The sequence below is a fragment of the Pinus tabuliformis genome, chromosome 5_2 (assembly GCF_031772625.1).
Source record: "Pinus tabuliformis cultivar Carrire ecotype Pingquan chromosome 5_2, CPIR1, whole genome shotgun sequence".
In the NCBI taxonomy this organism is placed as follows: Eukaryota; Viridiplantae; Streptophyta; class Pinopsida; order Pinales; family Pinaceae; genus Pinus; species Pinus tabuliformis.
In genome coordinates this window covers 1,072,425,340-1,072,440,299 of record NC_142306.1, presented here as the reverse complement: position 1 = coordinate 1,072,440,299, position 14,960 = coordinate 1,072,425,340, and the positions used below count along the sequence as shown (strand labels likewise).

Here is a 14,960-nt window from a genome sequence, read left to right as displayed (position 1 = left end):
CAAAGCTCAACCAACAACGAACCCCATCAAACCAAAGATATCCAAGAAATGGCAAGGAAAGGTTGAAACCACTGTCACTCCAAAAAAAACCCATACCAATGATAGTAAAGGAACCAAATAAACAAATGTGTGTACCATGCATTCACATCTCCGCAAGGGAATCACACATGTAACCTTTTACCTACAATATCTTCCTATTGAAGTTGTTGCTTTCCTTCGTTTTCCTTTACTTGTTTTTCCAAGTGCTTGTTCTCTTTTCCTTTACTACACTTGCTCCAAAGATGGGAAAAAGTTGTGAACTGATTCTCTCATGCCTTCTTATTACTGATGTCTCCTTTTTTTCATTTTCTTTCATTTTTCCTCTATTTCCCTTGCATGCAAATTAGTGCCTCTTCACCTTCTCATAATTAAATGCCAATTATTGTCTGTCTTTGCCAATTCCTTTTCCAGTTTCCATAGCCATTAATTAACCACAAGTGATTCCCACTATGATATTCACCCACCATTCATCTTAAAATATGTGTCCCATGACCTTAGTTTTCTTTTATATACATGGAAAATCAACCAGGGGTAGTTACAAACGCTTTCCCCTTGGGAGAACATTTTCACCAATATTCTATGTTGCTTATGACCAGCAAAACATACTACCTACAGAGTTTTATATCATAGCTTGATGTAGTATTTATAGTGACAACAGCTAAAACAAAACAACATACCACTTATGGAGCTTTATAAACCCAGATCGATGCGGTATTTCCAATGATATACAATTACATATACTTACACATTTGCTCCAACCAACAAATAAACACACTTCCCATGGAGCTTCATAAACATAGCTCAACACAGTGTTTACGATAATATACACATATATACATATGCACATTTGATTTCACCAACAAATAAAAGAATATGATGCCTCCATATATGACAAGGGAATCCACAGGCTAACACCTCCACCCTCAAAGTAATACCAAGATTCACCTCCTTCCCACAAAGTCGAGAATCCATTTCCGAAATCAAAGTCTTCATCTAATGTCCAATGCTACAATCCTTGTGCTACTTTTTCTCATTGAATAGTTATCGACTCATTGTTCCAAGGCACATTCCCAATGTATTTTTAATTTCATCTGAAAATGCTAATGACTAAACCAAATGTATTCCCCGACCTTCCCTTCTGTTGTCTTTTAAGAAACCAATTTCCTTGGTGTGTAGAAATTGTGCTTAAGACATTAATGTTTATAATTATTGTCACTTGTTTGTCACTTAATTGTATGTTGTATTCTCAAATTAAGGACCTGAAAGACTTGGTTTCTAACACTTAATACTTAGGCGACATGAAAATCTCAAAATGCCATTTGATTGCTAGATATAAATGATGAATGAAAAAAGCTTGAAGAAGTCAGAGACAATATGTTGTTTTACAGAGAATCTACTATCTGTGACAATTGGAGAAGTTAAAGATAATATGTTGCTTTACACAGAAACTATTATCTATAACTTAGAAAAATTGCAGAGGTAGGAACTTAAAGTATGGGAGCACTCTTTTAAGGGATTTTAACTTCATTTACATAATCAAATAAAGACCTGCAGCGTTATTATCACACTTAAAAGAAGAAAACATATGATGACACATAACAAAGAAGTTACAAAATCATACCCAACGATGTGTGGAAAGCTTCTGATTTTTTCGTTAATCAACGATTTTATCAAGAATACAATGGCCTAGTCTCCAAGTTCTCCAAAGTTCAAACCCTTTCTCTATAAATTTTCCTCTTTTTATATATTATGAGATAGTTGATAATCACCAAAACTGTCAAACTACTTAACTATCTACTAACTGTCTAAAGTAAAAATCACTACAAAATATTACATTAGAGAGTAAAAAACACCTCATTCTCAAGAAAATAAAATAACAAGTAGTACAAAATTTAGAATGGTTGTGCATTGTTTAGATCTGTGACTTGGTTGCTGATGAAGTTTCTTTGTAGATGTTATGATAATGGTTAAACTGTTTTAACACAACAAACTGCATTTTGACAAAACCCTGTGCATGGAGTTGGGCCCACATATGTATCGGGAGTGTTCCGATTGGCAGAAACACAAAGAAACCCGACCAATTACCGTTGCCTTTGGAATTATATTCATTTGTCTCTAACTTTGGTTATTTTGATAAAACAACAAAATCGATTGATTTATGCAAAATATGGCAAATCACAACACTGAAAAGGATTTAGACTTTGGTTCATAAATTTATCATATCCACTTGAGATGCGCGCGATCATCGTTTGATCACCCAGTCAATGGACGGTCTGATCCTTCAGAAATCAATGAAACTTTACACCTGTTGAATAAAACCTTATCGCATCCCTTTGACTCCCACACGGCGCTGATAGGAAATAACACTGCAATTAAAAGGCTTATCGGGTCTGATTTAAAAATAAAACTCGTTCACTTTTCGACGCAATATCCGTAAGATCTGCTGCCTTAGAGCGGATAGCCCTGATTGACTAGGGTTTTAACTCCATTTTATAATTTATCGCGTCCGAATTTGATTTAACCCTCATACTTGTTAACCACGCGCCTATCAGACAACCCCAGATCTTCTCGCGAGTTTCTCACATTCAAATGCTGTCAATAATGCAAAACAACTCATTTCTTTTAAATTTTCGCATTCTCCTTTATTTCGATTATAACAATGGATGCTACAACACCATTGCTACAGAGTCCCTCAGGAAATTTGGTCACCCCCTTTTGTGTAGTCACACACCTCCAAATTCCACTAACATCCCCTTCTCAAGCAATTCATCCCTTGGCAAGGTTTCCTCGCATTAGAAGATCCAAAATCCAAGGCATATCCCTACCTCAAAACCATCATAATAATCATAACATGCTCATGGAAATCAATGGACATTATTGGGTACCACTGCCCCACAATGGCCTTGCTCCTGAATGTTTTACCAACACATTGTTGCATGTTCCAATTCCTTTTGCTGTTACTACATTCTTGCATCCAATTCCAACAACCCAACTTGGGCATTTCCAAGCTTTCTTGTACCACGCACTTGCAATTATGTTTACTTCCTGCCACAACAAGTCGAACTAGGTCCTTAAATCATCATGTATAAACATATCACATTCGGTTAACTCAAAACTCAACCATCATTAATCAGAACCATAGATCATGTGCATAATTAAAAATGAAATAAAATATTGATATGTATCTTCCAAATGGATCTTTTCTTCTACCTTTGTTCTTTGTCCTCTCCGTACAAACTGAATCGATTGTCAAACCAAGCAAGAACCCAGTGCCTTCTCTTCTCTTCAATCGCGTACACATTGGATCAATTACCAAACCCGGAAAGCATTCAATGCCTTCTCTTCTCTTTAAAGCAATAAGGGAATTTAAAGACTATACCCACTCCTCCCTCAATATCAGCAACACGACCATCCAATGATTAAACCGCCTCTACCCTCAATATCAGCAACAAAGGCATCCAAAGACTAAACCACTTCTACCCTCAATATTAGCAACTCAAGGTTGATATCATCCCAAGATATCCAAGGCTCTAGAAACTCAACCCACAATCTCCAGGAAACCCAATTTGTTGTAAGGCTCTAGAAGATTTGTTCCAACCCACAACGATAGGGAACCCAAGAACCAATTCCCTTCATAATACACACATAGTGTACAACACAACACATACACCTACACCTGGTATACAATGCTACACATACACCTACACTCTGTGCACAACACCACATATGCACCTACACCTAATGTAAAATAACAACATATACATGTACAAACAGTACAATGCAACAAATAGACATGTCATAATACAAAGACTACACAATACTCATGACACAGCACTACATGTACACAACATATACACAACAGCAGTACTACACATCCAAAGACCACAGTGTCCCTACCAAGCAACCTTGTCTCTAGTGTCTTTCCCACACATTTCTACGTGCATCCACAACCCAAGTTCTTTCCACTATCCATGATTGTCACAACGTGTTGCATATCGCATTACTTCCATTTCACTAATGTATCATTCAACATTGCATGTCCATAACATAAACTTAAGCATAGTATAAGAACATAATATCAAGTCATATCCACATGACACTAAGCTACTCTACCCACATGATTCCTCATAAAACCAAGAACCTTTTCATGTGATTCACCCGCATAAAAAAAATCATCCATCCACAAAAATGATCCCTGACGAGCCTGCCATACAATGGCATAGATACATACATACATATAGAGAGAGAGATAAAAATTAGCATAGTCACGATCACAACATAGTTACTTATATTCAATAAGTTCAAGGTTAAGACCCGTGCATAGCATGCGCAACATTGAGAACAACTGTTCCCAACATAGCTAAAGAATTTGATGCCTTAAATCCATTTAATTTACCTTTCTCATAATTGTCATGCAACTGTCAATTTATCCCCATGGCACTGACCAACCCAACCGATTGTCATATTCTTTCCTTTAGCAGCTCTTTGTTCATGCATTGAGATTCATCTAGGTCTTACCTTACCTGTATGGTTTCATTTATCTCTCCCCAAGTTCCATTAACTTTTATCCTCCCCAAACCAATTCCAAAGACCCTCAAAACATAAAAAGCAATAACACACAACTACAATAACCATACAACTATCAATGCATAAGTAAATATAACAATATACCATCTACCTTACCTTGTTTTAATCAACACGATGCCCTATAACTAAACTCATGCACATACCATCTCTTAAGGGACACCAATTCCCTTGACAAATCACCAAGAAGGCATGATGCCCTCTCAAGATAGTTGCAATAACACTTTTTATCCCATGCATTCTTCAACCATTCAATAAGGTATAGATTCGTGAACAAGGGCCATAGCTAGAGCACATCATAGAACCATGCATATAACTAGCATATAACCAAAATATCAACTATGAAAAATATGTCATAAAATCATAACAATAACAAGTACATGTGGTCATTAATTACATTAGAATAATAGCTCATATTAACTTATGCAAAATCCATATCCCAAATATGAATGTAAAATCTCATGGAATAAACCAAGACATAATCAACCAATGACTCCATAGGTTAAACCACCTCCACCCTCAAGCTACAGTGATCTCACCTAAACCAGGCTTGAAATCACAAAACCAAACCAAGCTTGGATAACTCATAATTTATTCACCATACCTTGATGAATTTTCGTCTCCACCCACCTGTTAAGGGCTTCCTAGGGAAAACCATCTCCACCCCCCAATCCTTGGTATTTTTCTAAGACCACCTCACCCAGTTTCAAAACCTTCAATCAATCCAAAACTCAGCCAAAAATGAACCCCATCAAACCATGGTTATCCAAGAAATGGAAAAGAAAGGTTGAAACCATTATCACTCCAGACAAAACTTATGCTAATAAAAAAATGCATGTGCCATGCATTCACATCCCAGCAAAGAAATCACACATGCAACATGTTACCTGCAAGATATTCCTATTAAAGTTGTTGATCTTACCTTCTCCTTGCATACCTTCGCTTTCCTTTGCTTGTCCAAGTGCTTGTTCACTTTTCCTTTGCTACACCTACCCCAAAGATGGGAAAAAGTTGTGAATTGATTCTCTATTTCCTTTTTATTATTGAAGTCCCCTTAGAAAGATAAGCAACATGTAGAACCAGTGTGGATGATCTGAACGATAACGAAGTTCAATTATCTTCAAGCCTATGTCTTTGGCCCCAGTGTTCAGTGGGGAAGCCTCTTTATTAAAAATGCTTGTACATTAAAATCTAAGCTCCATCTTGTCAAAATAATTCCACCAATGCGTCCAAATGGCCTAAAGTTTGGGCTCTTCTTGCACTCAACATTGCATGTCCACATTTATCAAAACTTTGAGATCATTCCTCCCCACCAAGACATTTTGGGCCACCAAAAGGTTGTCTACACTATTTGAAAATGAAAACAGTATCTCTCCACCTTCCCTTTAAATATAAACAAGTTAAAAAACAACACTGAACATACTAACATAAATGAAATTGTACCCTTCTAACTCTTCATAATTGAAACACAACTCACCATGCATTGATAATTATTGTACAATTCTAGATTCTTTAAGCACATCTTCGGCATGAGCAATTTATGTCGATGACCTTATCCTTATTCTTTATGTTGATGACCTTCTCATCACTCTTAATTACTCTTACTGTGTGCTATGTATGAGGGTGTGAATTGTAGTAAGATATTGTGTGTGCATAAGGAGAGTGTGTTGAAAAAAGCAACAAGTATTCATTCAAGTCAAAGTAAAACATTAGAGCTTGCACCTTCAATGAAGATATCAAATAATTCATTCAAGTGGAGGTAAAACATTAAGAGCTTTCACCTCAACAAACTGTAATCAACAATTTAAAAGATCCTTGGCATTTCATTGCCACTAAAATAGTTAAAATTGCCGAGTTGTACAAGTTTGATAACTTCAACAAATTGTAATCAACAATTTAAAAAATCCACGCACGTGACCTCCCAAGACCAACATTTATTGATTTGTTGCTTAACACTTGCATAGTCATTGTCAATTATTATACAAATTTTAATTTGCTTAATAGTTTTTTTCTCGTGTGGCCATCCTATGCTACCTCTCTTATACAAATTTTAATTTGCTTAATAATTTTCTCATGTGGCCATCCTATGCTACCATCTCCACTTGTGAAAAGGTAAATTTGTGATTTTACACCGTGAATAAATGAAAAGATAATGTAAAACACATTTTGGATCATATGAATGAATTAGTTTGCTATGGGGTAGATTCAGGATCCCACGCTAACATAGGGGCTAGCGTTGGAATTGTGTTTAGCAGAATTATGTTATCATATTCAAGAAAAAAACAATCAAGCTTTTGTCACGACAATAAAACATTTTAGGACCTATGTAGATAGCTTACATAATTGTTTAGATTCTCCACTTGGATATCTCTAAACCCAAAGAGGTCGATATTTGGATATCTCTAAACCCAAAGAGGTCGATATTTGAGGATTTTGAGGGAAACTTTTGTTAGATAGGTTAGGTTGAAAAAAATGGGGTTAAGGTTGAACCAAAGAGGAATTAATTAATCCAAAGAGGTTAAACCATATTCTCGAGGATCTAATCATCCACGAGCAAACATCTAAAATAGCCCCACCCTTCTTTTCCAATCCTATTTACCAATTCAATAATGACCAACTTACCCTGTATCCTGCACATGCAATGACGATGAGCGTATCACATTGATCCATACCGATATAAATAACATACGCAAAACCTTCAATTGTAAAAGTTAATAATCAATGGCAATATTGCTCACAATATTGAGACTTCCAAAATAATTTCCAACATTATTGTAAGCATTCCTCCTCGTCTTGCATTTAAAGATCAGTTGTAAGCATTCTCTGCATTTGTTCATTGTTGGTAATTCAAAAAATTCAAAAATTTGTTCATGGACTTCAACATCAAAAGAATACTTGTAAATTAGAATCAATGTCTTTTTCTCAATATACTCGTACATTTCTTCAATTGCTTATCACATTTAATAATAACAAGCAATTTTAATAAATCAACGAGGGTCAACTAACATAATTTGAATTCAATAATAACAATCAATTTTAATAAACCAATGAGGATCAACTAGCAGAGAATTTGATCCAGTGACCCTTATAAACAAGCAATTTTAATAAATCAACGAGGGTCAACTAACATAATTTGAATTTAATAATAACAATCAATTTTAATAAATCAATGAGGATCGACTAACATAAATTGAATTTAATAATAACAATCAATTTTAATAAATCAATGAGAATCAACCAGCAGAGAATTTGATCCAGAGACCCCTTCACCCCTTTTTAAGGAAAGCCTTTAACAATACACCCATTCAGTCCCTTTTTAAGGAAAGCCTAAACAATACACCCATCAATCAGACTTTAATCACTCAAAATCAAAAACATAAATAAACCATTTCCATTTAAAAACTAATTTGAATTAGTTACCATCAATAAATCGAAGTGTCAAAAGTATTCATCTCCAAAGATTATCTTTATCCACATTTTATTTTCATAATAAATAAACCTATCAAAATCATCTCTACCAAGTTTAATTCTCAAGAAAATCATCTCATGTAGATAATCACCAAAATAGTTTAATAACAAATCAATACTTAATAAAAAAACAATACAAGAGATCTATATTAACATGAATTGAAAAAACTTCGATTTGCTTTTACGGTTCACGAATAAAGCAGTTCTGCAATAATTTGCACAATTCAGAATATACTGCCAGAAGAATTACTAATCTTCAAATGGAAGAATAGAAAAACCCTCAGAATGCAAAAAACCCTCGGAATGCAACTTCACAATAGAGTACGAAACGCATAGCTGTGGAAGGACGATTTCAATTTAACCGAAGGATGGAGACCATTACATAATCTTCAAATGTAAGAATAGAAAAACCCTCAGAATGCAACTTCACAATACAGTACGAAACGCATTGCTGTAGAAGGACGATTTCAATTTAACCAAAGGATGGACACCAGAGGAATTTCATAATTGAAAAATGCAGAGATGTGGGAACAATCATTTCTGGATAAAAAATTTCATGTACAAAAATAATACCACATGCATGCATACAGTGAGACGAATTCCATTTCATCGAATGCAATTAAAAGGCTTTCACTTTCAATTGAAAAACAATCACAATCCCAACATCAGAGTAATAACTCTCCACATGTATTTCCAATATCTCTATATTCCAAAACAATCCACTGTTCACAGTTGTATCACCACAAAACTCTCCTGATATATTCAGCAGATTAGTTTTGAAGAAAGACATGGCAGAATTCAAGTTCTTTGACATCAAAACATTCACAGAAGCTATTTTAAAACATTTATTACTTCATTCTCAATTTCAAAATGGGAACCTCCTGCAACTAAGATATTAGTAAAATGGCACAATAAATTTTTCAATCAAACCAGTGAAAGCCCCTAAATTTATTTCCAATAAACATGCCTAAATTAAAACAAGTCAATTTATTAACCAGCTTATCCAAGCTGGTTGTTAACTCTGGCTTAAGATGATATCAAATTCAAATTTATTAACCAGCTTGTCCAAGCTTATTAATAACCCCTTGCTTAGCACATTATCAGATGCATCAAGCAGAAACTGCATGCATCTGCACTCAGACATCAGGTTATAATTCTAGGAGAAAATCTTAGGGTGAGAAAATTAAAACAATCTTTACATACAAGGTAAAGTAAAGAAAGGTTAACATGTACACTCACCTGAAGATTTCAAACAAAGCAGCATACCAGTTAACCACTCCTCACTATACAAGACATTCAGATGGTTAATTATACGAGTCCACGATAAAACCATCAAGAATTTCAAACATTTAATTGGTTCAAAAAAGCATCCACCTACCTTATACATGACTACACCTACTGTTCAATACTGGGAGGACAGAAAGACGTCATCATTTGAAAGGAAAGGAAACATTTTCAACCAAATCCGCTCAATCTGCCTGCATCATACTACAAAATAGATTTCCAATCACAACCATGATTATATTTGTGATATATATCTAATGAAAACAATCTAGCCGGGTGAATGGTTTCTCCGCATCATCTTAATTTTAAAATCTTATATTTCAACTTCTCCATAAAGTATGGGTTACGTTGTGTACTTACCATCATCTATCAACAAATACTTACCCTTCTATTGATTTTTGAATATTCATGAACAATACTGCTAAAACAAGATAACTGTTACACAATTTAGAACATCTACTATCATAATTTTGCTAAACATCAAGAATAAATGATGATGGCCGTGCTTTTCAATATGGCCGTGAACGATGTCCTCCACTGGGACGTCTATCAGGTCCACCACTACCATAACCACCTCTATCTCCACCATAACCATCTCTACTTCGTTCTCCACCATACCCATCTCTGTTTCGTTCTCCACCATACCCATCCCTGTTTCGTTCTCCATAACCACCTCTGCCTCTATTACCACCTCCAGATCTGCAAAGTGAAAAATAGATTATGATAGTGCTAATCAATTCATCTTGATAGTAAGCCAAATTTACAAATCCCGTAACCTATTTTAATGTGTAATGTTGAGATACACGTTGGGATGTGGGCATTAATTGGAAGGCAGTGTCAACAATACCAACTTACGATTCCCGTAACTTCTCTGACAAAAGCAATAATGATAAACATGATCACAAACACAAACGCCAAAACCTATAATATTGATACCTATGAAAATAGGTAGCAATATGATGGATGATAATACATACCCATAACCACCTTGAGGAGCTGGAGCCCTTGGTGCAGATTTTTGGGCCATTGTTACACCAATCTTGTGACCTCTCATAACATAGTCTGTGGATACAAAATAAAATTACATAATAACCAGGAAACTAACAGCTTTTGAGTAAAAAATTGTAAAACATATGAGAATATAATGCAGACAAGATCTACAAGAAAAAACAACATACCATTATAAAATCCACCTGCAGAATGTGCAGCAGAGGGATCTTCATAACTCAAAACAGCATCCCCTTTGTTGTTACCTGCATCATCCGTGTATATCTTAATGTTCCAAGGCCACTGGTCTTTATAACCACGCTTCTGCTTGATTCTTCCAACCTGTTGAAATTGATTATTAAGTGAACAATAAATAGTTAAAAAAAGATCACTATGCAAAGGAAATCACTATAAATATACAAAGAGTTCCTTGTGACATTTATGTTTGTTTTATGGGCAGATTTGACCATGTCACAACAATATCGGGAACTCCATGAAACCTTGAGTGTCTTAGAGAAATTCTGTTATTATCTTGACACTGGACTATACTGGCAATCACATACTTGTGGCAAATGAAAATTTGCACGCTTGAAGGCTTAAACAGAATTTAACTATAGAAGATAACTCAACCCAGCCTGCTGAACATGGTATCTTGTACATACAACAACGGATACTGTATAGTCTAGATTCTTACTCCAAACCAGTTTTACATCCATTTTAGACCCAACAAAAGAAAATTCCAAGCTTCATGGGGTTAAAAAGTTGAACAAGGGGACCTGGGCGGTTTATAAGTTTACATGGGCCCCAAACAGGGAAAATAAAAAATGTTATGCTGCCTAGAAAAACTAACTGAATTTTGGCCAAGTCCAAATCAAAAGCTGGAGTGATATGGACACAATGAAACAGAGCAGGCATACAACCAATGAAGACAGACACTGATAGGCACCTAAGAGAGACGATAACAAACGAAAAAGCAAATGTCAAAAAAAAGGGAATTCAACCAATGCATAAAGAAGAATAGCAAAAGAATATATTTTTCTAACCGGCAAATTAAACATATATAACATGCAACGCATCCGAGGGTAAAAAATAAAAACGAAGATTTATATCCATAATATATCCAAATTGAACACTTGAATTTTTATTTTACCTGGCCAATTCCTCCAAATAGATCCCTGAGTTCATCAGAGGTCACGTCAAGAGGTAGATTGGAGATGTAAATTCGACAATTATCACAAGTTTCTCCACAGTTTTCGTCGCACTGTTTTATTGTCTCTGCAGGCACACCATAACTACTAGTCACATTTCTCGAGTCATTTCTACCAATATTGCCCCTTGGCTCTTGATATCCACCAGACTTTTCTGCCCCGTAATTATCATATCCCACACCTCTACCAGCACCCCCTTGTGCACTGTAATTACCAGGTGGACCATAGCTATTAGGAGGCGGATTAGGAGACGGATTAGGAGGCGGATAGGCATTCGAGGCACCATACCCACCAGGAGGTGGAACAACAGCTCCGTAACTAGGCGTTCCGCCATATCCAGCCGCAGGTGGGTTTGCATAGCCTCCTCCAACAGGAGCCGGAGGCATCTGTGGTTCCGAGTACTGAACTGCATAACCACCAGGACCACCATAGGGAGCAGCAGGACCGGCATGGCTTCCATATCCTCCACCTCCGACATCAGCACCATATGGAGCCGCACCTTGACCGCCCTGGTTTCCATATCCCCCTCCTCTCCCATCAGAGGCACCCCTTCCACCACCATAACTATTTCCACCTGATCCACCACCGCGGCCGCCGACACCCTTATTTGATCCTCCGCCATAACTACCACCCCTGCCATAGCCACCACTGCCACCGCCCTGTTCGCCTCCTGCACTTGTATTGGCTGCTCCACATTTATTACATTGCGTTCTCCTTGCAAAGTTCACATTGCCACAACTGGGCAAAATAGACACACATTGTAAGAATCTACAAGATATTTGAGCGGAATAATCAGAAGAACTATGAAACTTCATCCCAAGCATTCAAACACCAGGACAGAACATTGAAATCCGAATAAATTCAATTATCAAATTTTATCATAAGAACTCGTACGTGCAGGATAGGTCCCAGAATATTGTTAAAAGTTAAAGGAAGCAAACAAATATGAATTGCCATTCTTCGGGAAACCTAGTGTGAAACAAAAATACGCACAAATTCAAAGAAAAATATATAAACTAGTAAAAAGGAAATGAAAGATCTAACCCTGGATTAGGGCAAACCCAATCCCCGTCTCGTTTTGGGGCTGCTCCGGGTCCTCCACCAGGGCCTCCTCTTCCTCCCGCTCCTCCTCCTCTGTAGCCTCCGCCCCCTCCACCACTGTTGTCGCCGGACTGATAACCTCCACCGCCTCCCCCAAACCGACCTTCAAAGCAAAATATAATAAATTACAGTTATAAAAATTTAGAAGATAACTAATACACAAATCTTGCCTCAACCAAAGGTCTTACAGCCGCTGTCACAGATACCCCATAACCCTTTCATAACCCTAAGGGCCAACAAAATATAGTAATGGTATGTGTTTTCGTAGTCGAATATAGAGATCAGTAATATAGGATTTACAGGATACTACGAAACAGTTAAAAAAAAGAAAAGAAAAAACCAAGAATTTTTCTTCTTAAAAATAATGAAGTTCATACCTCTGCCTCCTTGAGAATAACCGCCATATCCTTTCCCATCATCAGGAACGCCGCCTGCCGGCACGTCCTGGCCATTCACTCCCGACATATTTATTGATCGATCCAGAGACTGCAAATGCGAAGACTGGGTTTTCACTGTGTGGATTTCGTTAGGAGGATTCGAACACTTGATCTATCAAAATAAAAGACGAAAGATGAGACACAGATTAAATGAAATAAAATGAGTTTCTCTGTTTAGGTCCCGAAAACCCCACAAACTGATAACTATCTGAAAAACCTCGAAGAGACTTAGAAATGAGCCGCAGCTAAGGCCAAATATATCTTTTAGAGATGAAAGCTCTAGGTCTTCTACTGGCACGTGTAAGTGGTTCTTCCCTTGCCACCGGAGTTCGCAAGTAGATCTCCCCACAAATAAAATGAATGTACTCTAAATTGTAACTTCGTATTTTTATATCTTCTGGTTCCCCATTTTTTAAGAGGAATGAGGTGAAGGGTCACGTCTAATGAACGCGTCGGCCAAACAAATGTAGTTCCCCATTTTACGTAATGGGGTGAAGGGTTATCTCTAATGAATTATCTTTATTTTTATTTCGGTAGAAATATGTATTTTTTAGTTTTTTTTTGTAAAGATATGTTTTTTAGTTTAATTGGTGTTCAAATTTATTTCAAAGGATCTCTTAACACGATGGCTTGCTATTTTTATCTCTAATTTAAAATAATAATAATAATAAAATATAAAATATATTGAAATATATTATAATAAAAAATAATAATAATAAAATATATATATAATATATGGAAATATATAATAATAATAATAATAAAATATATTAGAGTATTTCATTTTAATGTGTAAGGTATTGAAAAGTTATGTTGGGTGTTTGAAGTAAGTATTTACAGTGAGATTTGGTGATGCAATGGTAGAAATGTTATTATGGTGATGCAATGGTAGAAATGTCATAATAACAGTTAATGTTTTGTTCTAGGGTTTAGATGTTCATGTCCATGCATTTGGGGATTTATAATTAAACCATCAACATGTGATTTTAGTGTTTAAAAGGTTGTGTTTTTTTATTGAGAAATTGTTTTATAGTATGGCTTTGAAATGCCTTATATTCACGGATTATGTATTGTATGGATTTCACACCACATATACACACTCGAGGTTATTGTGTATGGGGTGTTAATTTTGTACATGACCCGCCAATGGATGTTAGCAAGGATCTTCCATCCATCTTGGCAATGGCTCTCTTGCATTGGGGCCTCCTCCATTAAGTTACTTGTCATCCACATTATATATAATGCTATGATAGGGTCCCCTTTGTCTTTTTCCTTCATCTTTGCCCATTGGTTGTATATTTGGCATGCTAGAGCTTTTAGTTTCATCATTTGAGACATCTTCCAAGCAATTAGATTGGCTTAGGCTTCCTGCATTTGCTTTGGTCCCTAGTTGGTTAGAAGTGCCTCATTTTGGGTCCTCAAATGTAATACCCCACTTGACCACTAGAATATAATGGATTAAATCATGTATCAGTTGTAAATGCATGGTTATAAGGATGAGAGTCAAACCACATGAGCTTAAATTAACAACCATGCAAGTCAAATGACGTGTGTTTGCTCTATTGTATACTTAAGGTCTCAAAAGGTGTCTAACACAATATTGATGTAATCTAGTGCATCTTCAGATTCAACCTTCTAATAGGACCTGAGATGTGTGTGGTAATTGGAATGTCATTACTATGTAGAATAGTAAATATTCATTAGGAATGCATAATCCATTAATTATCTTTTAATCAATTCAAGTTAACTAAAGTAACAACATGGATAATAAACACAACAACATACAACTCGTTAAGATATATCACAAACACATAATTGTCATTGACCTTGTTGTCATCGTACTCTTTGGCCT

The 14,960-nt window shown here is 36.1% G+C and overlaps 1 protein-coding gene across 1 annotated transcript; it reads right to left on the bottom strand.

Annotated features, from left to right (window-relative positions):
* Positions 1 to 9,669: 9,669 nt before the first annotated feature.
* LOC149162939 (transcription initiation factor TFIID subunit 15b-like) lies at positions 9,670 to 13,360 on the bottom strand. The gene is made up of 6 exons (XM_089437463.1): positions 13,049 to 13,360; positions 12,615 to 12,774; positions 11,513 to 12,308; positions 10,554 to 10,704; positions 10,353 to 10,437; positions 9,670 to 10,074 (listed from the first exon to the last, which is right to left on the bottom strand). The coding sequence occupies exons 1-6, from the start codon at positions 13,134 to 13,136 to the stop codon at positions 9,885 to 9,887; spliced, it is 1,470 nt and encodes a 489-aa protein (XP_089293589.1). The 5' UTR covers positions 13,137 to 13,360; the 3' UTR covers positions 9,670 to 9,884.
* Between the last annotated feature and the right edge of the window lie 1,600 nt (positions 13,361 to 14,960).